The following is a 27264-nucleotide window of genomic DNA, read 5'->3' as shown; positions in this document are numbered from 1 at the left end:
AAACAAAATACCGTGGTTCATTTTCAATACAAAAGTCCCTTAGATGGGCTTTGGTTTCAGATAAGTAAGAGGCATTGGGTTCCTTTTCCTAATAGCTTGTGCCTTTTTGTTTGACCTTTGAGCTAACCTTTTCAAACCAAAGGTTATCTTGGGATTGGCGATACAGGCAGCTTGCTACATTATGACTAAGACTGTACACTGAAAAAAGGGGAAATAGAATCTAGAATGAATAGAATCATAAAAAAAAGAGACAGTTTTCCCCCTAACGGAACATGCTTGCTGTTTTTGTTGGCATTTGACTTTGCATGGTCGTAAAATAAACTGCTTCCATTTTTATTCTAACTCTCTAGCACTCACTGTTATGATAGCTTCAAAGCAATCCTCCTTCCTCAAGCTACCAAATGCTATGATTACGGATGCGAGCTCCCACATCCAGTTTTATTTATTTTGCCATTCTGGAGTCAGGATCAAGAGCCTTGGCTGGGCAGTGTTGGTGCACACCTTTAATCCCTGCCCTCAGAAGACTGTGTCAGGGGGATCTCTGTGAGTTCAAAGCCAGCTTAGTCTACAGAGTGAGTTCCAGAAAAGCCAGGGACACAAAATCCCATCTCAAAAAAACAAAAAGAAAAAAAAAAGAAAGAATGAAAAGGTTTCTAGTCAACTAGGCTCTCTAGCGCTGAGCCACACACTTGGCTTGGGTTTTGGTCTCCAAGTTGACTTTTGAGTAAAGCCAAAGTAAGACGATGCTCATGGAGACTTCCTTTCAGTGGTCCCTTTATTGGAGGTCTGTGGTCTGTGGTTGCTCGAAGGAGCATCAGGGATAGTGCTTACTGGATCTCCAAGGCTCCCTCAGATGAGTTCTTAGTTTTCAGTCTAGAAGAAATAAGAGAATATGAGGCTTAGGGTATATGCACGGTTAGGTCTGCCTTCCTTGCTATGGAGTCTTGGCTATGGGACAGGATAGGGGCCCAAAGTTACAGAGTGGATCAAAGCTGGTTGTACCTGTGTGTGGTGGGAAAGCATCTGTAATCCCAGCAGTTGGAAGGCTGAGGCCAAATGATTTTGAAAGTTCAAGGTTAACATTGGGCCCCCAGCAAATGGCACACACCTTTAGCCTTTAATGTAGGAGGTAGAGACAAGTGGATCTCTGTGAGCTTGAGGCTACATGGTGAAAAACTTGCCCCCCCCCACCAAATCCAGGTTACACAAGTCCCCATTAAAACAAACAAAATTCAAGCATACCAAATCAATCACAAACCCATCTGCAGGCAAGGGCGGGCAGATAAATAGCTTAATGAAAATGAGTGGTAAGATAAGTAGGGGTTGGAGGGTCAAAAGTTCAGAATCATCCCTCCTGGACTTGTCTCAAAACGGGAAACCTTGTCTCAAAATCAAATGACAACTGGGAGATGACTCAACCAGTAAAGTGCTTGCGTTGCAAATGTGAAGACCTGAGTTTGATCCCCAGAACCCACATAACGATACTGGCCAAAGTGGAAACTTTTAATCCCAGCACTGGGCACCGGGAGACAAGAGGACCCTTGGGGCTAACTAGCCAGTAAGCCTAGTCTGTTTGTTGAGCTTCTGGTCAATGACAGCCCTTCTCTCAAAGGAAGTAGATTACTTTCCTGAGGATGACACAGGAAGTAGCCCTTAAACAACAGACATCAGAACACACATGCACACATACATAGACATGTGTTAAAAAGAAGATAAAATGGAAGTAGCAGTTGGATATGATATACTTTGAAACCTTACAATCTCAGCACTTGAGGTAGAGGTCAGCATGAGCTAATGGGTTTAAGGCTAGCCTGGGCTATACCTCGAGCCTTTGTTTTACAACCAATCAAACAAACAAAATAAAACAGACACAGGTAATGGGATTGTCCTGGTGTGATCAGAGGCTAGGATTAGGCTTTTCTCTTTCTTTCTTTCTTTCTTTCTTTCTTTCTTTCTTTCTTTCTTTCTTTCTTTCTTTCTTTTCTTCTCTTTTTGTTTTTCAAGACAGGGCTTCTCTGTAGCTTGGGAGCCTGTCCTGGAATTAGCTCTTGTAGAACAGGCTGGTCTTGAACTCACAGAAATCCACCTGCCTCTGCCTCCCAAGTGCTGGGATTAAAGGCGTGCGCCACCATTGCCCGGTTTAGGATTAGGCTTTTAGGCTGACTGTGCTCAATATGTCTAGATTGCTCTAATGTAAGAATCTTCAGGAGTCTTGACAGGTATCCCACAAAACAAAACAAAACCAAAACCCCAAGAATCTTCACGAGCCAGAGACCATCAAGAACCATTAGGGCTGAGATGAGCAGAGAAAGCAAGACAGGAGTAGGGACTGGACTGAGGTTATGCAGATGATCTATTGGGGTAAAGGGTCACACAGTTCAGGTTAGTGTTGTGTGAACAGAGGGCTTCTGAATGGGAGGCAGGAGTGAGTACTAGGCTGGATGGCCTGGGATAAGGTAGGCAGAAGGGTTTTGTCTCGAGCCTTGTTATAAATTAATAAAAGATGCCATAAGTTTGGTAGTGAGGATCTAAGAGAAATTGCTCTTCAGATGAGAGCCTTATCTGAATAGCATCGGGCTGCAAAAATCATGATAGGCCCTAAGGAGAGAGAAACTTCAGTTCCAAAGCACCTCAGGAGTTCCTGGCTCTGACATATTTCAGGGATGGATGTGGGGCTTGAGAGGTAGGGTGGGTATTCACACCATGAAGTCTATCACCAAGAGTAAGCAAAGCAGTCAAGCATAGACCAGAAGATTTTTGTTAGCTGGGCGGTGGTGGTCAGGCAGAGTTACGCAATCTTTGTGAGTTCAAGGCCAGCCTGATCTACAGAGCAAGTTCCAGGACAGCCAGGGCTACACTGAGAAACCCTGTCTTGAAAAAACAAAACGTTTTTTTTTTCTTTTGACAGGGTTTTACTGTGCAGGAACTTGCTCTGTAGCCTAGTCTGGTCTTGAACTCAGAGGTCCCTGCCTCCTGAATATGGGATCAAAGTCATGAGCCACCATGCCTGGCTTAAATAAGAAGGTAAAGTCGGGAGTAGAGAGCCGGTCAGGAGTGAAGAGCCCTTGCTGCTTCCACGGATAACCCAGGTTCTGTTCCCAGCACCCATCAAGTAAGCCCACAAGGGTTAGTAAACACAGGGTTCTGATTTCCACAGGGGTTCTGATTTCCACAGGGGTTCTGATTTCCACTTCTGATCTTCTTGAGCACTGACACATGTATAGTGTATATACACACACACACACACGCTCAGACACTGCAAATAAAATAAACCTTTTGAAAAAAGAATAAACTTATAATTCAAGATTGCTTTAGTGCTATATAGCAATTTCCTATTAATTGAAATATTCCCTCAAGGAAAGAATTAGGGTTCCTCCATCAAGGCTGGTTAGACGGAAGCTTAAACAGCTGCTGCGGGAGAAAATGGGGGACAGGACTGACAACACCGTTACCAAAAATTGCCCTGAAGGGTTCTTTGCTAGTGAGCTGCTTACAAGTTGTGTAGAGGGCTCGGGATTGCAGCTTTCATCATTCATCGCCCATGGTGAAGTGACTTCCCATGATGCAGCTGCTTTTGTTTTTGTTTTGTTAATTTGTTTTTGAGACAGAATTTCTCTGTAGCTTTGGAGCCTGTCCTGGAACTAGCTCTTGTAGACCAGGCTGGTCTCGAACTCACAGAGATCCGCCTGCCTCTGCCTCCCGAGTGCTGGGATAAAAGGCGTGCCCCACCACTATCCAGCTGATACAGCTGTTTTTAAAGTCATTCCTGATCCTGTAAGGAACCCCTCATCAGTACTCCTGTAAGTAAACCCAATAAAAACAACCAAGTTGGATTTTGTAGAGAATTGTTACTATTTGAGGTGTGACCCCTCAGGAAGTCTCTCATAACACTTGGCTGAGAGTGTCAGAGAACATCAGAAAGGCAACAGTGACCTGCTCTACAATTTCTCAGAGACTTTTGGTAGGTGTGGCCCGATTTGGGGGAGACATTTGGGCAGCTGGAGGTCTGTAATCTAACAGGTATGTGTAACTGTCAGACTGAGGTTATAAATCAGAGGGGTGTCAGCAGAGGGGTTGGCAGTCAAGCAAAAGACAAACTGACTGGGGCAGGGCCAGGGCTGAAGATGTGTGTTCAGAACAGACAGGACAGACGATGCCATGGGCAGTGACAGGCAGACTCACCGCGGTGAAGTGAGGCCAAGTGCGCAGCAGGTTGAAGAGCGCATTCCCAGGGCAGTCGCTGTGCACTAGCTGGCGGTGGCCCAGCACTTTGTAGTCTGGCAGCAAGTGGCCTGAGCGAATGGCGCAGCTCGGGAGCACGTCGCGAACCGTCTTCAGCGCCGCATCGCTGGGCAGTGACCCAGTGTAGTTGCCCACGAAGGCCACGCCGAAACCGCGACTGTTATGGCCGCGCGTATGTGCGCCCACCCAGTGCCAGCCACGGCCCTCGTACACATAGCCGTCGGATCCTACCACGAAACTGCGGAGGGGTTGGGGTAGGGCGGTAACGCACCTTACCTGGCTGCATCCCAATCTGGCCACACCCCCAGAGTCTGTCTCTGTGCCATATGACACCGAGTGTGATACACTGCCTCTGTTTCATCCAATTCAGTATCATTTGAACAACACGTGCCACCCCAGAAACCATTCTCTCTTGCAGAATGCCTTAGTCACAGCATTCAAAGAAAGAAGCAGGCAGAACTCTATGAGTTCGAAGGCAGATTTTTCCACATAGTGAGCTCCAGGCCAGTTATGAGACCTTGTTTTATAAAAAAAAAAAAAAAAAAAGAAGAAGAAGAGGAGGAGGAGGAGAAAGGGAAAAGAAGAAAAACAAAAAGCAGCCGGGTGCGCACACCTTTAATCCCAGCACTCGGGAACAAAGGCAGCTTGATCTCTGAGTTTGAAGCCACCCTGGCCTACAGAGTGAGTTCCAGGTCAGTAAGGGCTACAGAGAGAAACCGTGTCTCGAAAAACAAACAAACAAAAACTTTACCTTTTCTGAAGAACTGGTCAAGTCCTTTTCACTCTTCTCCCCTCTCTATTCCTTGCCGGGATATCTCCATCCTAATCTGGGACCTTACTCCTCTTCTCCACCCCATTCTGGTTCTTGACCACGTCCACTACAAACTCCCTCTTCTACTTGCCAGTCTCCGCCCACTTGTTTTACTCCCTACCTTCCAACCTTTCCCACAGTAGCCTAGGTCAGGTTCACCTGTAGCCGATGTCATCCCAGTGACGCACATCCTGGTGGAAACGCTGCATCGAGCGCATGTTAGCGGCACAGCGCTGGAAGGTGGTGCAGGGTGGCGCTGGCACGTATGTGTGATGCACATATAAGAATCCCAGTGGCAGCCGGAGTGGTGTCGGGTTGCCTCGGTAGGGCGCGGCTCCCCAGCGGCAGCGAGGGAGAATGGCTGGGCATCCTTCAGGAGCAAGGGAGACTCTGATCATCAAGCATTTCATTTTGGAAGACTGAATCTCTATTAAGGTGAACCTACGGGCATCCCTCTGGTCTCCAGGAATTGGCAAGAGTCTAATTTTAGGACAGGAAGGTGACTCAGAGGGCACACATAGATAGATAGATAGATAGATAGATAGATAGATAGATAGATAGATAGATAAAAGATAGATAAAAGATAGATAGACAATAGGTAGACACAGATAGACAGACATAGTCTTGGAGTCTGTTATGTCTCTGCAACTTCCAGGAGAAAGACCAAAAGTGTGAGTATGATGGTGCATTTCTGTTAATCCCAGCATTTGACGAGATTAAAGAAGTGAGCTTGCAAGCTCAAGACCAGCCTGGGCTATGCAGACCTTGTCTCAATAAAATTGGTTAAAAAAAAAAAATCAATCCCCATGTGTTTCCTTTCAATTGTATGTGTGTGTGTGTGTGTGTGTGTGTGTGGTGCTAGAGTTCAAGGTCTCCTGAAGCCCAGGCTGCCCTTTAATATACATTCTGGGCTGCCTTTGATATTCCTTGATCCTCTGGTCTCTACCTCTTAAGAGCTGGGATTGCCAGCATGCATCACTGTGTGCATTTTCCCGTGGTGACAAGATTGAATGCAGAGTCTTATGCATGTACTCTACCAACTGAGCTATACCCCCAATCCCTCTTTAAAAAAGTTTAAATCAGGTGAACTCTTATCTATTCCTCAAGGACCAACTCTTGCGTTTCTTTGACTATGCAGCCGTCCCTATCTTCACTGCTGTCCGCCTGGGATTCTCTGGGCCCTTGATCCCACTCACCACAGGGGCCTGGGAGTATCTATTTATGAGGAGTCAGGGGAACTCCTTACCCAGGAAAGTCTCAGTGAACTCCTTGGTAGCAAGGGTAGCCACCTGAGCCAGCTCATCTTGGGTCATGTTCTGCAACTGTGGCTGTTTTGGCTCCAGTCTCTGTAACTGGACAAGGGCCTCCCATAACTGCTGGGCCAGGGTAGGAGCAGAAGTCAATGCAGCCCCGTTCTGCCTTCGGAAGTTACTTCGGAACTTTGGATCGCCAGCCACCCCATCTCCATAGTACTCTCTCAGCAGATGGCTAAGGGGTGGCCGGGGCCTAGAAACCCGGCTCAAGTGATCCCCAAGGAGAGCTCCATCCAAGGCACCGTTGAGGAAAGCCATGGTGAGCCTGGATGCCTTGGGGTCCAACAGTGTGAAGACCCTGGGGGCAGAAAGTTGGTCCCAGCAACCCTCAGTTCCCAGGCCTGGAGAACTCTGAGTCTGGGAACCGTGGAGGAACGTCAGACCCAAGTCTCCAGCCAAGATGACTGCCAAGAGTCTGTCCACAGTGGTGGGAGTCTTAGCTTTTCCGTTTGGTGAAGTGGCTCCAACATCTGTAGAAGAGGCTTTTGTGGAGGCATCCTTTAGTCCTGGCCAGATGGCTGCATCGTTTGTCGTGGTGTCTCCAGCATCACAAGGGTTGGCCAAGCAGTCTGAAGGCAAGTTGGTAACACCGTGCCCCTGCAAACCAGCCTCTAGCCCAACCAGTAGAGGCTTCACGGCTACAGTGGAGCCATCGGGTGCCAGCACCACTCCGTATTCCTGCCCGTCCCGTACATCATGTTGGGCCACCTCTGAAATCAGAGCCTGAAGATCTGGGCTCAGTGAGTGGGGCTCTGACTCTGTCGTGTTGTGGCTTGGTGCCTTCCGCAGCAAGTACTGGTGAAGAGAATTGTGGGGGCTGAGTTGATTGGCTGACAGTATCCGTGCAGAGGCAGTGCCACTGGCCTCAGTTACCAGCACCTTTTGCTCAAGCTCAGCAAGGGCCTGGATGATGGAGTTCATGACCAGGGGTAAGGAGGAGGCTGCAGGAGGAGAAACTGCATCAGCCCAGCAACCCAGCATCACTTGTTCCGGAGCCCCTCCTGTTCATGTCGTATTTCCCTAATTCCTTCCAACACCACTGTGACCAGCACTACCATTGTGTAGAAGGGGAAACTGAGACACCCAGACTATTCCTTGTTGGTTAAGGAGTTTGGACTGTCCATGAACACTGGGGAGCCAAGGTAAGATCATGAGCAGCAGAGCGGCCTGGCCAGGATGGCATTTGTGGTGGCTTAAGTAGGAATGTCCCTCAGAGGCTCATATGTTAGAATGCTTGGTCATTAGGGAGTGGTGCTATTTGAGAGGGATTTAGGAGGTCTGGCCTTGCTGGAATACATGTGACCCTGTTGGAGGAAGTGTGTCACTGGAGTGGGGCTTTGGGGTTTCAAATGCTCAAACCAGGCCGGGTAGCTGTCTCTCTTCTTCCTGCTGCCTGTGGATCCTGATGTAGAACTCAGCTCCTCCTGCACGGGGTCTGCCTGTGCACTACCTTGCTTCCCACCATCCTAATATGGACTAAATCTCTGAAACCGTAAACTGCTCTATATAAGAGGTGCTGTGGCCATGGTGTGTATTCACAACAACAGACCAAGACAGCATTCTAAGCTTGTTGTTTGGGCTACTATATGGAAATGGGTTTCCAAGGTTCTAGATGAGGGGCAAACAGAAGAGGGGTAAATGAGGAAGGTGGTTGATGGTATAGTGTTGGCAATGAACAAGAGCATGGAGAATTTCTACATATATAGGGGTAAAGACAGATCATTTAAAAATTACTATTGGGGCTGGAGAGGTGGCTCAGAGGTTAAGAGCATTGGCTGCTCTCCTAGAGAACCCAGGTTCTATTCCCAGCACCCACATGACAGCTTACACCTATCTGTAACTCCAGTTCCAGGGTTTCTGACACCCTCACACAGATACACATGCATCCAAAACACCAATGCACATACATAAAATAAAAATGAATTATTAAAAATTGCTATTATTTCAAGTTTTACTCTTATTATTTTTAATTGGTGGGGGGTATGTGCGTGTGGATGCTAGAGATTTAGGATATACTGGAACTGGAGTTACCGGTGGTTGTAAATCATCCAGTGTGGGTGCTGGGACAGAACATGGATCTTTTACAATGGTGCATTGTCTTAACCACTGAGACATCTCTCCATCTCAGACAGCTTCTGGTGATAGATTATAGTTGGGCAATTTTAGGAGGAAAAGTATGTCAAAGGATTACCTGAGGCTTATGTAGCAATTTTCTCTAACCCGAGGCCTCTTACTAAGTCTCAGGAAGTAAACCAATATACAAGTCTCAGGAAACTCCTAAAACCTGTGAAATTTAAGAGGCTCCTCTCCCAAGATTGTATAAGCAATAATAACTATAGAGAAGAAGAGATTCGCCCACCAGTCAAGCTGCCTGAAAGTTCAGCAAGGAGCTGCAGGACTGCAGCTTTTGTGAATCATCATTCATGCTGGGGATGGACTTTTTGACGATACAACTATATTTGAGTCACCCATATTTCTATAAGTAACCCAAAGTAAACTCACTAGCTCACTGAACTAGACTTGAACGGAATAATTTCTTTGGTATACTATTCATACCCTATTTGGTGCATAAGATGTTCGTTATCGATTCAGAAGTAGTCACATGACACCAAGGAAGCTGAGCACAATGGCTCATTCCTGTAATCCCAGCCCTCAAGAAAGCTGAGACAGAAGGACCACCACAAGTTCAAGACTAGCCTGAACTACACAGTTCCAACCCTTTCTGGCTACAAAGTAAGACCTTGCCTCAAGCAAACAGACACACAGACAGATGGACAGACAAACAAACAGCCCATGGGGAGAGGAAAATGTGTTTTTCCCTTTTCAAGAAAGGGAATCTAGATGTTAGGTTACCAGGTTCACAGCAGAGTTAGGGGTTGTTGAATAATTGCCAATGTTTATTTAAACATTAACTATGTGTCCGACATCACTCTAAGTGATACATAAAATTTATTTAATCCTCACAAAACTTCCTGTTTACAGATGAAGCATCTGAGATGGAGAGGACATGTTAGCTGCTTCAGGTCTCGCAGTTAGGAAGTGCAGGAGTTTTAATTTGCATCTAGGAAGGTTGGTTCTTTTGTTATAGGGTTTGCTATATAGTGCAGGCCGGCCTCTAACTCATTATATATCCCTGGCTAAACGTCCTCCTGCCGTCCCATGTTCTGGGGATACAGACAGTTGTTTCCACACCTAGAGCCTCCAGGTCATTTTAATCCTGTACCCTAGCGTCTGGAGGGCAATCCATTCTGTAACTTTGTTTCTGCTTAAATTATCGGGTCTTTTCTGCTTCTCAACCAAACCCAGCTCTTGCTCCTCCCATCCCAGTTGTGTGAGTCCTTTCTCTAGGAAGCTACCCTTGATTTTTGTTCCCAACCCTCCCACCCCCTACCCTCCCCCGCCCACCCCAGCCTTGTCTACTCTCTGACACCCCTTCCTTGACTCTATGGGTGTTGGAAACGTGTGGTACCCTAATAGCAGTTTGCTGAGAGCTGGAGCCTTGACCGGCAAACAAAACAAGTTCCCCTCCCCCAAAGCCTCTACTCTTGAACTCACCTGTCTCTGACTCTGGCCACAGCAACAGTCCAAGCAAGATCCAGAGGACACCCTGGACTTTCATCATTGTAGGGCTCCAGTTCCAGGGCAGAGGCCCAGCAGAGAATCTCAGAGGTGCTGGGAAGAGAGGCGTGAGAATTGACCTGACTTAACAAAGCACAGCAGGAGAGCACACTCGCTCCAGCAGATTTAAGAGTGTGGGAGTAGAGTGCCTGGGTCAAGGTTATTTGGGTCTCAAAGTCTCCACCATCCTGTCCTGTTCCCGCCCAGAGTGACCTGATAGGTCAGTAAGTCAGATCCATGCCAAGAGAAGCCTGTAGACTAGGAAGCTCAAACTCAGAAATGTCCGAGCCCTCGCCTTTAAAAAAATATAAAAATATAAAAAAATATAATTTTTTTTCCAGTACTGGAGATTAAACTTAGGTCCTTATGCATGCCGGGCAAACACTGTACCTTTGAACTCTATCCCCTGACCCCCTTTTACATTTTATTTGATTTTATTTAAAAGGCTTGAGTGAATTCAAGGCCAACCTGTTCTACATGGTGAGTTCCAGGATAGCCGGGGCTACAGAGAAAAACCCCCCGTCTCGAAAAAGAACAACTATATCTAAAGACCTTCAAATTTAAATTTGAATGTACTATTATTGCATGTGTGGGCAGAGTGTGTGTCCATGAGACGGTGTGGGTTTGAGCATGTGCCAGGCATGACACTGGAGATAAGAGGACAGCTTTTGAGATTCGGTTTTCTCCTTCCGCTTCAAGATCTAGCTCAAGCTGTCAGGCTTGCAGAAAAATACCTTTACCTTCCAAAACATCCCTCCATTCAACTTATTTTAATTGTCAACACGTGTTTGTATGTATGTGGGTTTTTGTTTGTTTGTTTTTGTTTATTTGTTTTTTTTTTCAAGACAGTGTATCACCAAGTAGTCCTGGAACTCGCTCTGTAGACCAGGCTTTCCTCAGCCTCGGAGATCCACCTGCCTCCGGTGCTGAGATTAAAGGCCTGTGACACAGCCCTTGCCACCTGTTACAGCGGTCACCACCTGTGGATTTTCCAATGAAAGAACAAGGCCTATGAAAGACTAAAGAAGGCATTGGGTCCCTTGGAACTGCAGTTACAAGTTGTTGTGAGCTACCTGATGTGAGTACTGAGATCTGAATTCAAGTCTCCAGCAAATAAGTTCTCTTACTACTTAACTACTGAGCCATCTCTCCAGCCCCAATTTACTTTTATTTTTTTTCTTGAGACAGAATCTCTCTTAGCTCAGGCTGGTTTTGAGCTCCCGGTCCTCCCATCTCCACAGCCTCACAGTACTGGAATTATAGGTGTGTGTGTCATCATACTGGTATCTTTTTACATCTTATTTTGAGACAGGGTGTTACCATGTAGTCTAGGCTTGCCTCAAACTCAGGGTCCTCCTACCCGAGACTCCTGAGCGTTGGGATTATAGGTATGTACTACTACACCCAGTTTAAATTCTTCCCATTCTTTGGAGTGCTGCTTTAGTGTCAATCTATCTAGTATACTCTGCCCTGTCTCAAAAGTGACAGCTCTGTAGCTACCGTCTGCCTCTAGAAGAACCTCTCAGCGGCTTGATAAGACAGACTATGCTGGCTGGACAAGGTGGAAGCTTGTTTTGTTATCTGAGTCTTTTTCCTTTCATCTTTCTTTCTTTCTTTCTTTCTTTCTTTCTTTCTTTCTTTCTTTCTTTCTTTCTTTCTTTCTTTCTTTCTTTCTTTAGAAAGAGTCTTATTATGTAGTCCAGGCTGTCTCAGAACTTGTAATGTAGATCTGTAGATCTGACTGCCCTCAAATACAAAGATCTATTGCATTTCTGCCTCCTGAGTGCTAGGATTAAAGGCATGAGCCATCACACCCAGAGACATAAACAGTTTTTAAGGAAGAAAGATAACGTTGGTCTTACAGTTTCGATAGTTGTAACCCTTGGTTGGTCTTCCTGACTGCTTGGGCCTGTAAAGAGAGAGGAATGTATCTTACAGAAAGCTGCTTACCTCACAGAAGCTGAGATGAAAGAGCAGAGAGAAAGGAAAGGTCGAGTCCCCTTTGGTGACTCCCTCCCGCTAGCCCACTTGTCTTAAAGATTCCATCACCTCTAGCACCGCATGCTGGGCACCCAGCCTTTAAGGTGGGGGCCTTCCCGGAAACTTTCACATCCACACTCTAGCAAGCAGAGAGAGGAAGCCTGTGGTTAGTACCACCCCTCTCTCCTGTGCTTCACCCCGCACTCATGCAGGATGCTGGAGGGCTTGGGGTCTTCCTCTTCTTCTTCTGCTTTTAATCCCCCCCATCGCTGGCAAGTGCACAGCACCATGGTGCATGTGTGGCCGAGGACTGTGGACACGGATTCTCTCCTGCTCTGTGGGTCTCAGTGATGAAATTCGGGTCATCAGGCTTAGGGACAAGTGCCTTTACCCTCTGAATCATCTCACTGACCATGGTTTTAAAAAAAATCTTAGAGTTTTTAAGTCCATGCATGTGTGTGTTCGTGTGTGCAGGCATGGGTGGTGTATGTACATGAGTGCATGCCCCGTGTGTGCACACTCAGTGAGAGGAAACTGTCAGTATTTTCTTCTATCCCCGTCTGGCTAATTGCCTTGAGATAGGGTCTGCCTTGAGCCGGGAGATCATTATTAAGTATAAGACTGGCTGCAAGCTCCCAGGATCTACTGTCTATCCCTGCTTCCAAATGCTGGGTTTACTGTTTTTTTAACATGGTAGAAATGGGGGGGGCATCTAACTCAGCCCCTCACGCTTGCATAGCAAGTGCTCTGACCCACTGAGCCATCTCCTCTGTCTTCTGTCTTTTGTGTCTTGAGAAAGGGTCTTCCTCTGTCCCCAAGTCTGGCTTCGAACATAAAGCAGTCTTCCTGCTTTTGCTAGAATTACAGATAGAGTCACCATGCCTGGCTCTTGAAGATTGCCTCCTCCCAACCCAGTTCCAGCCCCTGATGAAACAAAAAACAGGGCTCTAGTTTCAGCCTAGGAACCTACCTGGGTTGGTGTGGTAGGGAGACCACTCTATTTCTCGGTCGTGTGAGAGCAGTCCTCCTCCCTGGGTACTGATGTCTGAGTCCAGCTGAATGGCCTCTCTCCAATTCCTCCCCTTCCAGGCTGTCCTCGACCCTCTTCTGTAGCCTTCCTCGGTCTGGATCTTTTTAAAAACCTCCTGCTTCCTCATAAGTGCTGTGATCCCCGACCAGATCACGCTCCCCTTTATTCTGGTATCAGGTGGGGCAGGCACCCTAAGGCTGGGCTATATGGAAATTGCTTCCCTCTTGGCTTCCCACCCTCAAACCAGCTTCACAACTTTCTAAGAGGCCCACCAGGCTAGGGACTCATTATGAGGCAAGTCCCAGGCTAGGCTGGGGAAGCCCAGACTGGGCCAGACCTGGAATTCCCCACGGAACCACCCCAGGGCCTGCTCACCTACCAGGTATTCTTACTCTTGTTCATTAGTTTGTTCTATCATCTATTATCTATCTATCTATCTATCTATCTATCTATCTATCTATCTATCTATCTATCTATCTATCTATCTATCTATCTATCTATCCATCTTCCTCTCTCTCTCCAGGGTCTCACTGTAGCCCAGGCTATGTAACTCCCTATGACCTTGAATTTATGGTCTTCTGCTGCAGCACCCAAATGCTAGGAACACAGGCATTCACCACCACAGCCTGTTTATGTGGTGCTGGGAACCAGACCTAGGGATTCCCTCCCGCTGAGCAATCTATCAACTGAGCTGCATCTCTAGGCCCAGTACTCTATTTCTAGTGACCTATGATCACCCAGGACCAAGCCGGACATACAGAAACAGTTCAGAAAGCATGGAATTGAATGGGTCCTACTTCTCAGAGGAGTTTGAAGCAATATTTTCCTTTAAGCTCAGGTTTCCAAAGACATATGAGTGGCTCTGTCCACTGAAGTGTGTGGACTGGAGCCAGCAAGATTAAGTCTCTTATTGCCACCAAACATAAGGGCCTGAGTTCAGTCCCTAGAACCCACATGGTGGAAGGAGAGAACGGCCTCCTGAAGTCTGTCCTCTGACTTCCACATGAGCTGTAGCGTGTACCCCTACCTCCACAAAATAAATGCATACAGCGATAAATAAACTTAAAAGCAAAGTAATAGGCTTTGTGTTCTCCCCAGGAAGGTACTTGGGTGAGGATTTTGCTGTGGTAACCCTGATAACCCCAGTTACCAAGATAAATTGATTTATTTTTTATTTTTTGGAGACAGGATTTCTCTGTGTATCCTTGGCTGTCCTGGAACTCGCTCTGTAGACCAAGCTGGCCTCTAACTTACAGAGATCCACCTACCCCTGCCTCTCTCAAGTGCTGAGATTAGAATCATGCACCACCAATACCCAGCTGATAAATTGATTTGTTAAAAGAGTTTATTTACTATTTATTTAATAGATAGACTTTCAAGCATGCTGGGCCAAACTACATCACTAGCCTTCCACCCTCTTTTGAAATACGGTCTCATGATGTAGCCAAATTGGCTTGAATTTATAATCTTGCCTCAGGCTCCTAAATCTGGGATTACAGAATTCTCAGTCCACTTTAATTTTTAATAAATTTGATGTGGTCCCGGCTGGCTCCAAACTAGTGATCTTCCTGCCTTGGTTTCCCCCACAAGTTCTAGGTTCAAGACAAAACTGAGCACAAAGTATAGACTTGCTGTAAGCTACCCCCAAACAAACCCCTGCCCCAACACATACAGAGTCTCCTGTTGTCAATACCCTACATAAAAGTGACACAGAAGTGACAATCGATGAAACTCTATTGACACACTAGGCACTCAAAGTCCACAGTCTACGGCGGAGTGCCATTCACTTGGACTCATATCAATGCTACTGTTTGCTGTGCTGTGGGTGGAACCCAGGGCCTCACATGTTAGGTAAGTATTTTATCCATGGGCTAAATAAACCCCAATCATTAAGTTTTCTTTAAAACTATTTATTTTTATTTATTTCTTGTGTGTGTATTTTATGCACACTGGTATATTCATGCACCCCTGTGTGCTTGTGTGTTGTTCAAGGGTCAGCATTTCCTTTCTTCTTCCCTCCATTTCTTCTCTTACCTCCTGGTTTCTTTCTTTCTTTCTTTCTTTCTTTCTTTCTTTCTTTCTTTCTTTCTTTCTTTCTGTTTCTTTCTTTCTCCTTTCTTTCTTTCTTTCTTTCTTTCTCCTTTCTTTCTTTCTTTCTTTCTTTCTTTCTTTCTGTTTCTTTCTTTCTCCTTTCTTTCTTTCTTTCTTTCTTTCTTTCTTTCTTTCTTTCTTTCTTTCTTTCTTTCTTTCTTTCTTTCTTTTCGAGACAGGGTTTCTCTGTGTAGCTTTGGAGCCTGTCCTGGAACTAGCTCTGTAGACCAGGCTGGTCTCAAACTCACAAAGATCTGCCTGCCTCTGCTTCCCTAGTGCTGGGATTAAAGGTGTGCAACACCACTGCCCAGCTTCTTTTTGTTTCTTTAGATGGGATCTCAATATATAACCCTCACTTCAAATGCTCAGAGATCCACCTGACTCTGCCCACCAAGTGCTGGATTAAAGGTGTGTACCACTACACCTGGTCCTTCCTGGTTTTTTGAGATCGGGTCTTATTATAGAGCACTGACTGGCCTGGTACTTTGAACCTAGACTGGTCTCAAACTCATGGCAACCTTCCTACATAAACCCTTTGAGTGCTACTATTACCGGCATGTACCACAATGCTTAGATTTATCTTTTCTTCCTACCTTCCTCCCTCTCTCCTTTTCTCCCTCTGTCTCTCTTATAATAAGTACTGGGAATTGAACTCAGTGTCTTGCACATGCTAAGCAAATGATCTACCATTGAGCCTTGTTCTTAGTCCTGTTAATTGAAAGCAATTTTTAATTAGGTGTGGTGGTACAAGACTTTAATCCTAGCACTCAGAAGACAGAGCATAGAACTCTTGGAGTTCAACCCAGCCTAGTCAACATAGTGTGTTCCAAGACAGTCAGAGCTACACAGTGAGAACTTCTCTCAAAACAAATTGTATATATATGTGTATGTGTATCTTTTATGTATGTGTTCATATGGATGTGGGCATAAGTGTGTGTGGACGTGCATGCAAATGTGTGCTCTTGCATGCAGAGGCCAGAGGCTGACATAAATTATTCCTCAATTGCTCTCAGATTACTTTTTGAGACAGGGTTTTTCAATGAACTTACAACTTGTAGATTCAACCAGACTGGTTGGCTAAGGAGCTCCAGAGATATGCCTGTCTCTGCTCCCTAGTTTTGGAATTATAGACAGGAGTCATCATGTCTAGCTTTTTAGAATGATGTTAAGGGCCTTATGATTTTGTGGCAGGAACTTACTGATTAAACCATCTCCTCAGATCTCTCTCTCTCTCTCTCTCTCTCTCTCTCTCTCTCTCTCTCTCTCTCTCTCTCTCTCTCTGGGTCTAATTTTGAGATAGGACTTTACCGAGTTGACCAGGCAGGCCTTGAACTCATTCTGTAGCCTAGACAGGCCTCCCGAGTCAGCCTCCTCAGCAGCTGAAATTATCTAGCTTCTTGCTTTCTTCATCACTGCACCTTTCACACAGCCCAGGCTTCAGGCCTGCCTTCTCTCTTTTCCTTATTCTTTTTCTGTATGTTATTTATTTTGTGTGCTATGGTGTGTGTGTGTGTCTCTGTGTGTCTGTGTGTCTGTCTGTCTGTGCGTAGGTTATAGGACAGCTGTGGGAGTCGGTTCTTTCCTTCCACTTTGTGAGTCCAGGGGGTCAAACAGGAAGTCAGACTTGGTGGCAAGCGTTTGTCCGAGGAGCCATTTTGCTATCCCTAGGACTATTCTCCCTATCTTATCTCTGATCGGCTCTGTTGCCCCGAGATAAGAAGATGCTTTGTTCTGGAGTGCTTAGGGACCAATTAGGGATTGTTTGCTGAGGAAGTGAAAGCTTCAGTAAGAAAGGCTTCAGGGTCAGGCTAGGCTGGGCTCTGAAACACAGGAACACGCCCACACATCAGATACCCACCCACCAACGTACCTGGGCTGGGCTGGGCTGGGCCTGGGTGGCAGCAGAAAATCAGGAGATTCCATGATGAATCATCCCATTCTGTAAGCTGCCAGCTGAATTCATGAGGCTTGCCCATAAGGAGAGGCCAGCACTTCCAGGCTGTTAGAAAGACAGGGTCTCAGGAGAACAAACCCTGGCCAGAGTCTGGAGTACTGGCAAAGATAGGTAGAGCCTTGAGGCCCTGAGAAGGACCATAATCAGAGAAGAAACTTGAAGCAGGGCTAGACTTGGGGGTCACAGTCATAGTTAAAAGCATGCATTGTGGGTCTCGTGAGATGCCACCAACCACCAAACCTGAGTTAGATCTCCAAGACCCAAAGATTAGGAGAGAACTGACCTCTGCATGTATACCATAACACATCTGCAAACCACACACACACACTAAATAAAAAGAAGAAATTTGCTATTCAGGTTAGGGATATAGCTCAGTGATAGGAGTGTTCACTTAGCATAGGCAAGGCTAATTCCCCAGTATTGTAAATTCTGCCACCTAGAAACAAATCAAGTCAAATCCCACCGTGATAATGGTCATGGCAATCTTTGCAAACCCCTTGTTAATAATACCAAAAGATGCTGTGAGAAGGTTTCCAGGTTGAGTGTATGAATGTTCCTCAGAGGGCAACCTGTGTGAGTTGGCTCTCTTCTTTGTCAAGTGGGTCTGTCCCAGGGGTTGAACTCAGGCTTGGCAGCAAGTACCTCCACCCACTGACTCCTCCTACCTGCTCAAGAGTTTGAACTTGATTTTTTTGTTTGTTTGTTTTTGTTTTGGAAACAGTTTTTTTTTGTTTGTTTTTTTTGTATAACCTTGGCTGTTTTGGAGTTCACATTGCAGACCAGGCTGGCCTCGAACTCACAGAGATTCACTTGCCTCTGCCTCCTGAGTGCTTAGATTAAAGCCACACTTCCAGTCTTTGCGTCTATATTTTAAAATTTAGCTCTAGATTTTACTTACATATATCCCTGAATGGAGTCAGCTTACAGGTTGACTGTTTTGCAAACATTTTTGGGAGGGTGTGTATAAAATTTATCTATTATAATCCTCAGTGGTGGCCCACAACTTTAATCCTAGCGCTCAGCAGGCAGAGGCAGGCAGACCTCTATGAAATTGAGGCCAGTATTGTCTACAGAGTGACTTCCAGGACAGCCAGACCCACATAATGAATCTTTTTCTCAAAAAACCTAAAAAACAATTTTTGTTTTTTATATAAAATTATGTTACTTTAAACAGTTTTTAAATAGGTCAACTAATTTTATTTAAGCATTGTTGTTGGAAATGGAATTGTCATGTGTGCTAAGTATTTACACTCCCCTCAGACCAAGCTCAAAACTTTTAGTTTGAAAAAATACCAAACTTTTTTTGGTGGCAGGTGATGGGTGTCTTGGTCACTGTTCTCTTGCTGTGAAGAGACACCATGAGTGTAGGAGGAGCTGCTTGTTCATCCCGGCTGCCCAGAACCAAAATAATCACACAGAAACTGTATTAATTAAAACACTGCTTGGTCCTTTAGCTCTAGCTTCTTTTTTTTTTTTTTTTTTTTTTTTGGTTTTTCGAGACAGGGTTTCTCTGTAGCTTTGGTGCCTGTCCTGGAACTAGCTCTTGTAGACCAGGCTGGCCTCGAACTCACAGAGATCCGCCTGCCTCTGCCTCCCGAGTGCTGGGATTAAAGGCGTGCGCCACCACCGCCTGGCTAGCTCTAGTTTCTTATTGGCTAACTCTTACATCTTAATTTAACCCATTTCTACTAATCTGTATATCACCATGAGGTTGTGGTCTGACTCTGGCGGTGGCTGCATAGTGTCTCTCTGACTCCGTCTTCCTTCTACCTTGCTATAGGCCAAACCAGTTTCTTTATTCATTGACCAATAAAAGCAACACACAGACAGAAGGACCTCCCGCACCACATGACCCATGACAACTCTTAGAAAAGGAAGTATTGTTCTCAGTTCCAGAGGTCTAGTCCGTTGTCATTACGGTAGAGAACACCACGGCAGGCACGGTGCTGGAAAAGTAAGTGGTTGAGAGCTACACTCCTGATCCACAGATGGGCCTGGCCTGGGCTTGGCATGGGCTCTCAAAAGCCCTAAACCCACCCCTCGTGACACATTTCTTCCATCAAGGTCACACCTCCTAATCCTTTCAAGGAGTGCCACTCCCTGGTGACTAAGTATTCAAATCTATGATCCTGTGGGGGCCATTCTTGTTCAAACCACCACAGCATGGAACAACAAGATGCTCGGTGGGCAAAGGCACGTGGTATCAAGCCTGACTACTTGATTTAACCCTACTCCCCCACCCATATCCCCTGGACGCACATAGTGGAAAGAGAACTGATCTCCTAAATTTTCCCCTGACCTCCATAAGTATGTACACACAGGTGTCAGTCAACCAATCAATCCGTTAACACAACTTAAAAAGATACATCTAGGCTGCAAGAGATGGTTCAGCGGTTAAGAACACTTGCTCAAGCTGGGCGGTAGTGGCGCATGCCCTTAATCCCAGCACTCAGGAGGCAGAGGCAGGTGGGTCTCTGTGAGTTCGAGGCCAGCCTGGTATACAAGAGCTAGTTCCAGGAAAGGCCCCAAAGCTACAGAGAAACCCTGTCTCGAAAAATCAACCAACCAACCAACAAAAATAACACTTGCTCTTGCAGAGGACCTGGGTTTGGTCCCCAGAACACACAAGCTGGCTCACAACATCTGTAACTTCCATGTAGTCTGATGTTTACTGTTGACCTCTGCAGGCACCAGACAGGCATGAGGTGTGCAGACATGCATGAAGACAGAATACTCACATAAATAAAATAAAGAAATCATATGTATATACAGGCTGGTGAGATGGCTCAGTGGGTAAAGCCTGAAGGCTTGAGTTCCATCTTGGAAACTTACATGGTGGAAGGGAAGGAACAACTCCTGCAGTTGGTTTCTGACCTCCATATGTAGCCCATACACATGTCCTCACACAATACGTAAATGAGAGAAAATTTAAAAGTATTAATGCATGGTCTGGAGAGATGGCTCAGTGGTTAAGAGCACTGACTGCTCTTCCAGAGGTCTGAGTTCAATTCCCAGCAACCACATGGTGGCTCACAACCATCCGTAATGAGATCTGGTGCTCTCTTCTGGCCTGCAGGCTTACATACAGGCAGAACACTGTATGTATATATAGTAAATAAATCTTTACAAAAAATAAGTCTTTACAAAAAGTATTAATACAGAGTCCTACAAGTCAGTGTGAGAAGCATAAGAGATTTCAAAGTGTTCGGCACTAAATAGGCCATCTATGTCACATATCCTCCTCCTGGGGCTAAAGGATTGCAAGAACCAGAGGTCATGGATGACTGGCATGAAACTGTTTTCTGGGCACAACAGGGTGCCTCTGGCACACATGAATTCATGGCGACTGGGGTTGAAATGCACAAGATTACGCCAGACAAAATCCCACTATGAAGTGAACGATGGTCAGGAGGTCCCACCCCCAGCTGAGAAGCTATGGCAATTGATGGCTGTTGGGACAGGGTGAGCCAGTTTTATTAGGGTTGTGGCACCTGAGAGGCCACCCATGCTCCAGTAGATGGCCCTATATCCATTCGGGTCTAGGCAGCATTTAGTGTTAACACATTGATTTAAAAAAAAAAAAAAATTCCATGAGATTGGGAAGGAATTGAGTAGGGGATAAGGGAGGAATTGGAGAGGTCAGAATGGAAAGACTTAACCAGACCACATTGCGTCTGCGTGCGAAATTCTCAAACAGTAAAAAATAATTTAAAAAAATAACAAATTCCTGCTCTACCTCTAATTGCAGCAAGTAGTTTCATCTCTTGCCCTCATTCTGTCCTCCTTGAGAACGGAAGCGGAGGCCCTCCTATAGACACCATGAAGATGAAATCAGGCCATAGAGATCAAATGCTTAGAACACCATGTGGGACGTGGTTGAGGAGACTGTGGTCAGGGTCCTGTGTCCTACACACCTGTCTTGAAGGCCCCAGCTGTGGCAGAGTCTAGCCAGCGGGAGTAATCCATGCCATTAACGGGATATCTGGACTCCCACATCTGAGGCGAATCCAGGCTCATTATTTCCACATCTGGAGCTCCCCCAGCTTACTGCAGGTTGCCGGGCCTCCGGGCTGGGATTGGATCCCAACTGGAGCAGCTGCCAAGCCACCTAAGCTGGTTTAGGCCAGCCCAGGATTTAGAGGAGCCCAGAGTCAGAGTGCCAAAGGGGAAAAAAAAAAACCTGTTTGCTCTTGGAGCTGCTGACCTGCCTCCGTAGGTGGCTTGAACTGAATTTCTGGAAGGGAAGGAAGAGATTTAATCACGGGGCATCTCGTCCTGGAGCTGGGGATAGGTTTTGTAATTGATTTGGGACATTGTACTAATGTGTTGCGTTCAAACCATGACGGAGTGCTAGGGGCCCAGGATCGATGGGGTGAGTGGACCCGGAAGCTGAGGCTCCCTGGGCGAACAGTACCACATGCCCACAAACTAGCGCCATCTCTTCCTCAAGAGGGGGACATAGAAGTTGGGAGTGCTGGCACTGGAGAGATGGAGGAGCGAAGATGAGAAGTTCAAGGCCAGCTTCAGCTGCACATTTTAAAATAGTATTTATTGTTTGTCTGTAGAATTTCTCTGTGTAGCTCTGGCTGTCCTGGAACTTGCTCTGTAGACCAGGCTGGCCTCAAACTCAGAGATTCGCCTGCCTCTGCCTCCTGAGTGCTTGGACTAAAGGTGTGCACCACCACTGCCCAGCTAACTAATTAACTAACTTTTAATAAATTGTAACAGATGAGCCGGGCGATGGTGGCGCACGCCTTTAATCCCAGCACTCGGGAGGCAGAGGCAGGTGGATCTCTGTGAGTTCGAGACCAGCCTGGTCTACAGAGCAAGTTCCAGGACAGGCTCCAAAGCCACAGAGAAACCCTGTCTCGAAAAACAAAAAAACAAAAACAAAACAAATTGTAACAGATGCTGGAGAGCCTGGGGGAGGGGGGAAACAGGACCTTTATAAATTGCTGGGGTGGGGGTTTAAGCTGGTGCAGCCATTAAGGAAATTTGAAATTTTTTGAAAAAAATCTGAAATTGTAATTTCCACAGGATTCAGCCTCTTGGCAGGTATCAGAAGGACTCTAAGTCAGCCCAGCACAGAGACACTTGCTCAGCCATGCTAACCGCAGCTGTTTTCACAACAGCTAGGAAGTGGAATCACCCTAAATAGATGACTAGATAATGAAAATGTAGCATAGTGTGTGTGTGGTGTGTGTGTGTGGTGTGGTGTGTATGGTGTGCACGTGTGTGTGTGGTGTGTGCGTGTGTGTGTGTGTGTGATATTATACAACATGAAAGTAGAAGGACCATTTGGGAAGAAGAAGGGGGATAGAAGACAGTAATGCGATGAATAAAATTACGAGAACCTGACGGACTTGAACGAATGGCATGAAGTATCCCGTAATGCTTCCAATACGTTGAATAAAGATAAATGCTGAGAAAAGTTCAAAATGTACTCACAAGCTTTTTGACTTGATCTGGTAGGCTCCTACATAGTCTTCAAAGTCCTTTGGCAATAGTTCCCTTTTTAGAATGCCTTTCTCTCTTCTCTGGTTTCCCCAGTTCCTTTGTTCCCCGAGACTCCAAGAAAGGATCATCCGTAACTTTGAGAAGTTGAGTCCATCTTATTCTGGCCTCAGCAATTCCAGACCATGAGTTCCTTGAGACGCAGCCCAAGGTCAGCACTGAGAGCTCTCAGGGACGGGTGACAGAGCAGAGTGGGGGAAACACGGTGGATGATGGCTTACTTCCTGAACAGAGGGCCCGCCTCTTAACTGTGGGTCTCCCTGGCTCTGTTTCTCTGGGCAAAGAAAACATTCTAGGTCAAGATGGCCAACCTCCTGAAATCTGCTCTCTGTTCTCTTTCTGAGTCATTGAGCTGGGGTGGTGGCTTCACTGTGGGTGTATTATCACCTCTGTTACTCCTTGGCCAAAAGAACCCTGGTTTCAGTACAGGCTTCCCGGCAGCATAAGGTAAAGCCTTTCTTGTCCATGTGCCTCATTTTCTCCATCTCTACAATGGGAACAGCAGTGTGCTTATCTCTTGGCTGTAGGGAAGGAATCGATGGGACTCATTTCTCACCACCCACCTGTTACTAGCTGAGAGAAATTCACAAGACAAAGGGTTAGCAAACTGATTAATAATTAATTATTGCTTGAGACAGGATCTTCTGTAGTCTAGGCTGACCTTTAACTTCCTGAGACTGATCTTGCTTCTGTTTCCCAAGTGCTTTGATGGATACGCATGCATCATCATATACTCAGTTCATTTAAAAATATTTTAAAAACCTCACAGTTTGGCAGGTAGTATGACGGAGGGGGTGGGTGAGAGCTAGGGAGGGGCATAAAGGCCGTGCTTCCCATCCTGAATCCCTCACACCCTGGATCCACATGGTGGAAGGAGAGAATCAACTTACAAAGAGCTATCCTCTGCATACTCACAGAAAACAAACTAAAGTAAGAGAATTTGTAGTCTCTGCGGTGTGTGTGCACGTGTGTGTGTGTAGGTCGGAGGATTAGCTTTCAAGAGTCTGTTCCCTCCTTCTGCCATGTGCCTCAGGGACCAAAGGCTGGCAGGCTTGGTGGCAGGTACCCTTTACCCACTGACCCATTTTGCTGCCTTTGTTTTGTTTTCTTGAGGCAGAGCTTCATGGAGCCCAGGCTAGACTTGAATTTGCGATTCTTTTGACATTCCCAAGTGCTGGGATGGCAAGTGTGTGCCATCATGCACAAAATTAATCGCCGCGAAGCAAGCAACTTAAAACTATAATCCCAGCAATCAGTGACATTTAACACACAATAGAGTTGTGCAAGCACCACTTGTCTACAGAGCCAAAAAAAAAAAATGTTTCTCCATCCCAAATGGAAACCCCAACATTTCGCTCCCTGTGCCCTTCCCTTCAGGCTCAGGTAGCCTCTGCTCTGCTCTTGTGATCTTCCCATGCCGACATTTCATACAGATAGCACCATGCACTGTCTAGCCTTCTGGGTCTGGCTTCTCCCGGTACCACTGCTTTCAAGGTTCAGCCTTGTTACGGTGCGTGTTGGTGCCTCATTCCTTTATGCAGCAGAGTAATGCCACGCTGTACGACTGATGACATTTTCTTTATCCATCACCAAGGGCTCACTTGCCTTCTCTCTGTTCTTGCTCGTTTGAACTGTGCATTGATGTGCACAAGTTCTCACCATACCCGGGGGGAGGGGGAAGTGTGTGTGAGCACACTGTATGTGTACCTGTGTGTAGAGGTCAGAGGAAGACTGCTTTTGGGAGTCGGCTTTCTCTTTCCATCACAAGGGTTCTGGTGATCACGCTCACATTGTCAGACTTGAAAGAAGCACTTTTACCCCCTGAGCCGTCTTGCTAGCCCTTGTTTGCTTTGTTGTCTTTGTAAACACAGGAACTCACTAGGTACCGGCTTTAAACCCTCAGTCCTTCCTTGGCCTCCCAAGTGCTTCTGTAACCAAGTAAAAGTGTGTGCCACCAGGCCTAGTTCTGTTCTGTTTTTTCTTTTTCCTCCTCCTTCTATTTTTCATTTTCTACTGTTATTGAGCCAAATCTCATGTAGCCCAGACCAGCTTTGAACTTGCCAGGTAGCCTAGTGTGGCTTCAAACACTGACCCTTCTGCTTCATCCTTCTTAAGTGCTGGGATTATAGGTGTGTGCTGCCTGGCCAAGGTTTGCTTTTAGGCATCTATTATTATTATTATTATTATTATTATTATTATTAGTATATTCTGTGTGTATTTGTGTGGCTCATGTATACATCTTGGTGTGTATACGGAGGTCAAAGGACAACTTTTGTGAATTAGTGCTCTTTCTGCTGTGGGTTCCAGGGATTGAACTCAAGTTGTCAGACTTTCATTGAAAGTGCTTTTTTAATCAACTGAATCATTAATTTTTTTTTTTGGAGCAGAGTCTCTTGTAGCACAGGCTGGCCTTGAACTCACTATGCAGCAGAGGATGACCTTGAACTCTTGATCACACTCCTCCTTCCCAGTGCTGGGATTACAGATGTTTACCACCACCAGGCTTAGCTTTGTTTCTAATTCTTTTGGGCCTGTGTGCAAGGGAGGCTCTGCTGGGCTGTGTAGTCCCTGTGTGTAGCATTCTGAGGAATGAGAAGGGTGTACCATCTATTTTCACACACTTTAGATTCATTCTGTCTCCCAAGCAAAGTGAGGACAGCTCTAGGAAGAGACTCCTTCACACCTGCATTTCGCAGACAAGGCAGTTTGAGGATGGGAGTGGTGATTCCCGTGCCAGCTTGAGACTGAAGGTGAAGGCCTCCCATCAGCTGCTGGACACCGGGACTAGGCACCGATCTATGAATATAACAGAACATCATTAGGGATCACTTCATTAATTTATCTTTTATTCTTTAATTTTTGCCAGCCGTGTTTTGTTCTACCCTGGGTCTCTGGGTTATCCAGCCTCTGGTTCCTGGTCATCCAGTCAATGTCAGACATGAGCTCCCTCTTGTGGGAGGGACCAGCACCAGTGTATAGCACCACTGTGTGCCAGCCACTTGCTGAGAAGGGTCTTATACCAGTCCCCAGAAAGTTTCATGGTCCTTGGGACCCAATAGATCTGAGTTTAACTGCCAGCCTGAATAAGTTATGTCCTCCTTCCGAGATTCTGGGACTCTCCCTGAAGTCAGGCACTTTCCAGATCCCTACCTCACAGCCTCAGGGCAGGAATTAATGATGGAGGAATTAATGATGGAGGTAGAAGGTGTATCTGATGAGTGAGGGAAAAGTAGTTAACCTAGCTCAGAGGGGTGAAGTAACTTGATAAAAGCCACCTAGCAATGGACAAAACCTGGATTCAGCCTGAAAGTATTTTCAGATTTCTAGAGTCATCTTAGCTGTTCTAGAAGGCAGGCCCTCCAAAAAGGGGACATGCTACTGTCCTGATTTATTTTGAGGGGAGCTGACTTTTGACACCGTAGCTTACCAAATCTGCCTGAAGTGGCTTTTGGTTGTGAAGAGCAGAGGCTGTGTCCCTGGCGGAGGTGCAGGGTGCTCTAGCCACAGCCCACTTCCTCCAGCTATCTGTTCATATCTGCACAGCCAGCGACCTCAGGGGTTCCAGATGGGGCAACAGAGCAAGTGTTTCCATTCCTCCAAGGCCTGGCTCCTGCAAGGCACCCTTGCTCTGGCTTCCTTCTTTTCTTTTGTTATATTTTATTATTTATTCTGGACTGGGTATGTGTTCTCTGTGTGGAGGTCAAAGGATAATTTGCAAGAGTCTGTCCTCTCCTTCCATTATGAGGATCCCAGGGATGGAATTCAGACCCTCATGCTCGGCACCAAGTGCCTTTTCCTGCTAACCATTTTTCTCCTGTTTCTGTCAGGCACACGGTGACATCATGCAAGGACATGAACAATTCAGCTTCCACTGACTTCTCGAGGCCTCCACACTTTGTCTTCTTGAGGATGCTGTTCTCCTACTGACCTGGACCAGATACACTAACAATATTCCACATTAGATTTCCAGGTCTTCCTGGCAACCTCATCCAATTTACATAGACTTTTATCTGACATTTCTTTAATTAATTAATTAGTCAATCATTACCTTGTAGCCCAAATTATAGTCATGGGTGACTTTGAATTTTTTTTTTTTATTTTAAAAGAGATTGTGTGTGTGTGTGTGTGGGGGGGTATAGTGGTGCTTTTAGAGGCCAGAAGAAGGCGGCATGGGATTCCCTGGAGTTGCAGATGGTTGTGAGCCACCTGACGTGGGTGCTAGGTACTGAAATTGAGTCCTCTGCCATCTCTCCATCCTTCAACCGGCTGGCCCTCTTAAGTTATTACTATTTTCTGCACTGGGATTGAACCTAGGACCTCATGCATGTCAGGCAGATGTTCTACCAACTGAACAAGGCCCACAGCTCCCTCCGTTTAGTTTATTATTATAAATATAAATCTCCTTTCCTCCTAAGTGAGTTTATAAAGGTGAAGGGTTCTTCCATGCTCAGCTTCACAGTGTGGTTTCTGAGGACAAGGACCAACATTTCAAGGTATCACTCTGCATCTACCTGCTCTTCCCTTCAACCCAGACTCCCATTAAGCCATTAAAACCCACCCACCATAGCACTTCTTACAGGAATCTTTCTATGCCCCTTCCAGGTCTCACTGTGTAGCCCATGCTCCCCGGAACTCTCGTCCACTTCCCTCAGCTCACCAGGAGCCACCATGCTCAATTCTCCTCTGTGTTTTTACTGCTGCTGTGCTGCTC

At 46.1% G+C, this 27264-nt stretch overlaps 1 protein-coding gene across 1 annotated transcript; it reads right to left on the bottom strand.

Moving 5' to 3' along the window:
• Positions 1 to 827: 827 nt before the first annotated feature.
• Pglyrp2 (peptidoglycan recognition protein 2) lies at positions 828 to 22573 on the bottom strand. Its single transcript, XM_057785803.1, has 6 exons — positions 22488 to 22573; positions 11847 to 11893; positions 9922 to 10038; positions 6300 to 7307; positions 5213 to 5423; positions 828 to 873 (listed from the first exon to the last, which is right to left on the bottom strand). Exons 3-6 carry the CDS (start codon positions 9986 to 9988, stop codon positions 828 to 830), a joined length of 1332 nt encoding a protein of 443 aa, XP_057641786.1. The 5' UTR covers positions 9989 to 10038; positions 11847 to 11893; positions 22488 to 22573.
• Between the last annotated feature and the right edge of the window lie 4691 nt (positions 22574 to 27264).

Source organism: Chionomys nivalis, chromosome 1, assembly GCF_950005125.1.
Source record: "Chionomys nivalis chromosome 1, mChiNiv1.1, whole genome shotgun sequence".
NCBI lineage: Eukaryota > Metazoa > Chordata > Mammalia > Rodentia > Cricetidae > Chionomys > Chionomys nivalis.
Note: the sequence above shows the minus strand (reverse complement) of the source record. Positions and strands in the feature narration are given on the sequence as shown.

What these genes read in the sequence shown, in the direction of transcription:
- Pglyrp2 (XM_057785803.1), bottom strand. Translation starts at nt 9,988, where the DNA reads ATGATGAAAGTCCAGGGTGTCCTCTGGATCTTGCTTGGACTGTTGCTG. An exon ending in GTGGCCAGAGTCAGAGACAG is followed by an intron (nt 7,308 to 9,921) that starts GTGAGTTCAAGA and finishes CTCCTCCTGCAG; the next exon opens with CCTCCTCCTTACCCCTGGTC. An exon ending in GTTCACTGAGACTTTCCTGG is followed by an intron (nt 5,424 to 6,299) that starts GTAAGGAGTTCC and finishes TTGCTCCTGAAG; the next exon opens with GATGCCCAGCCATTCTCCCT.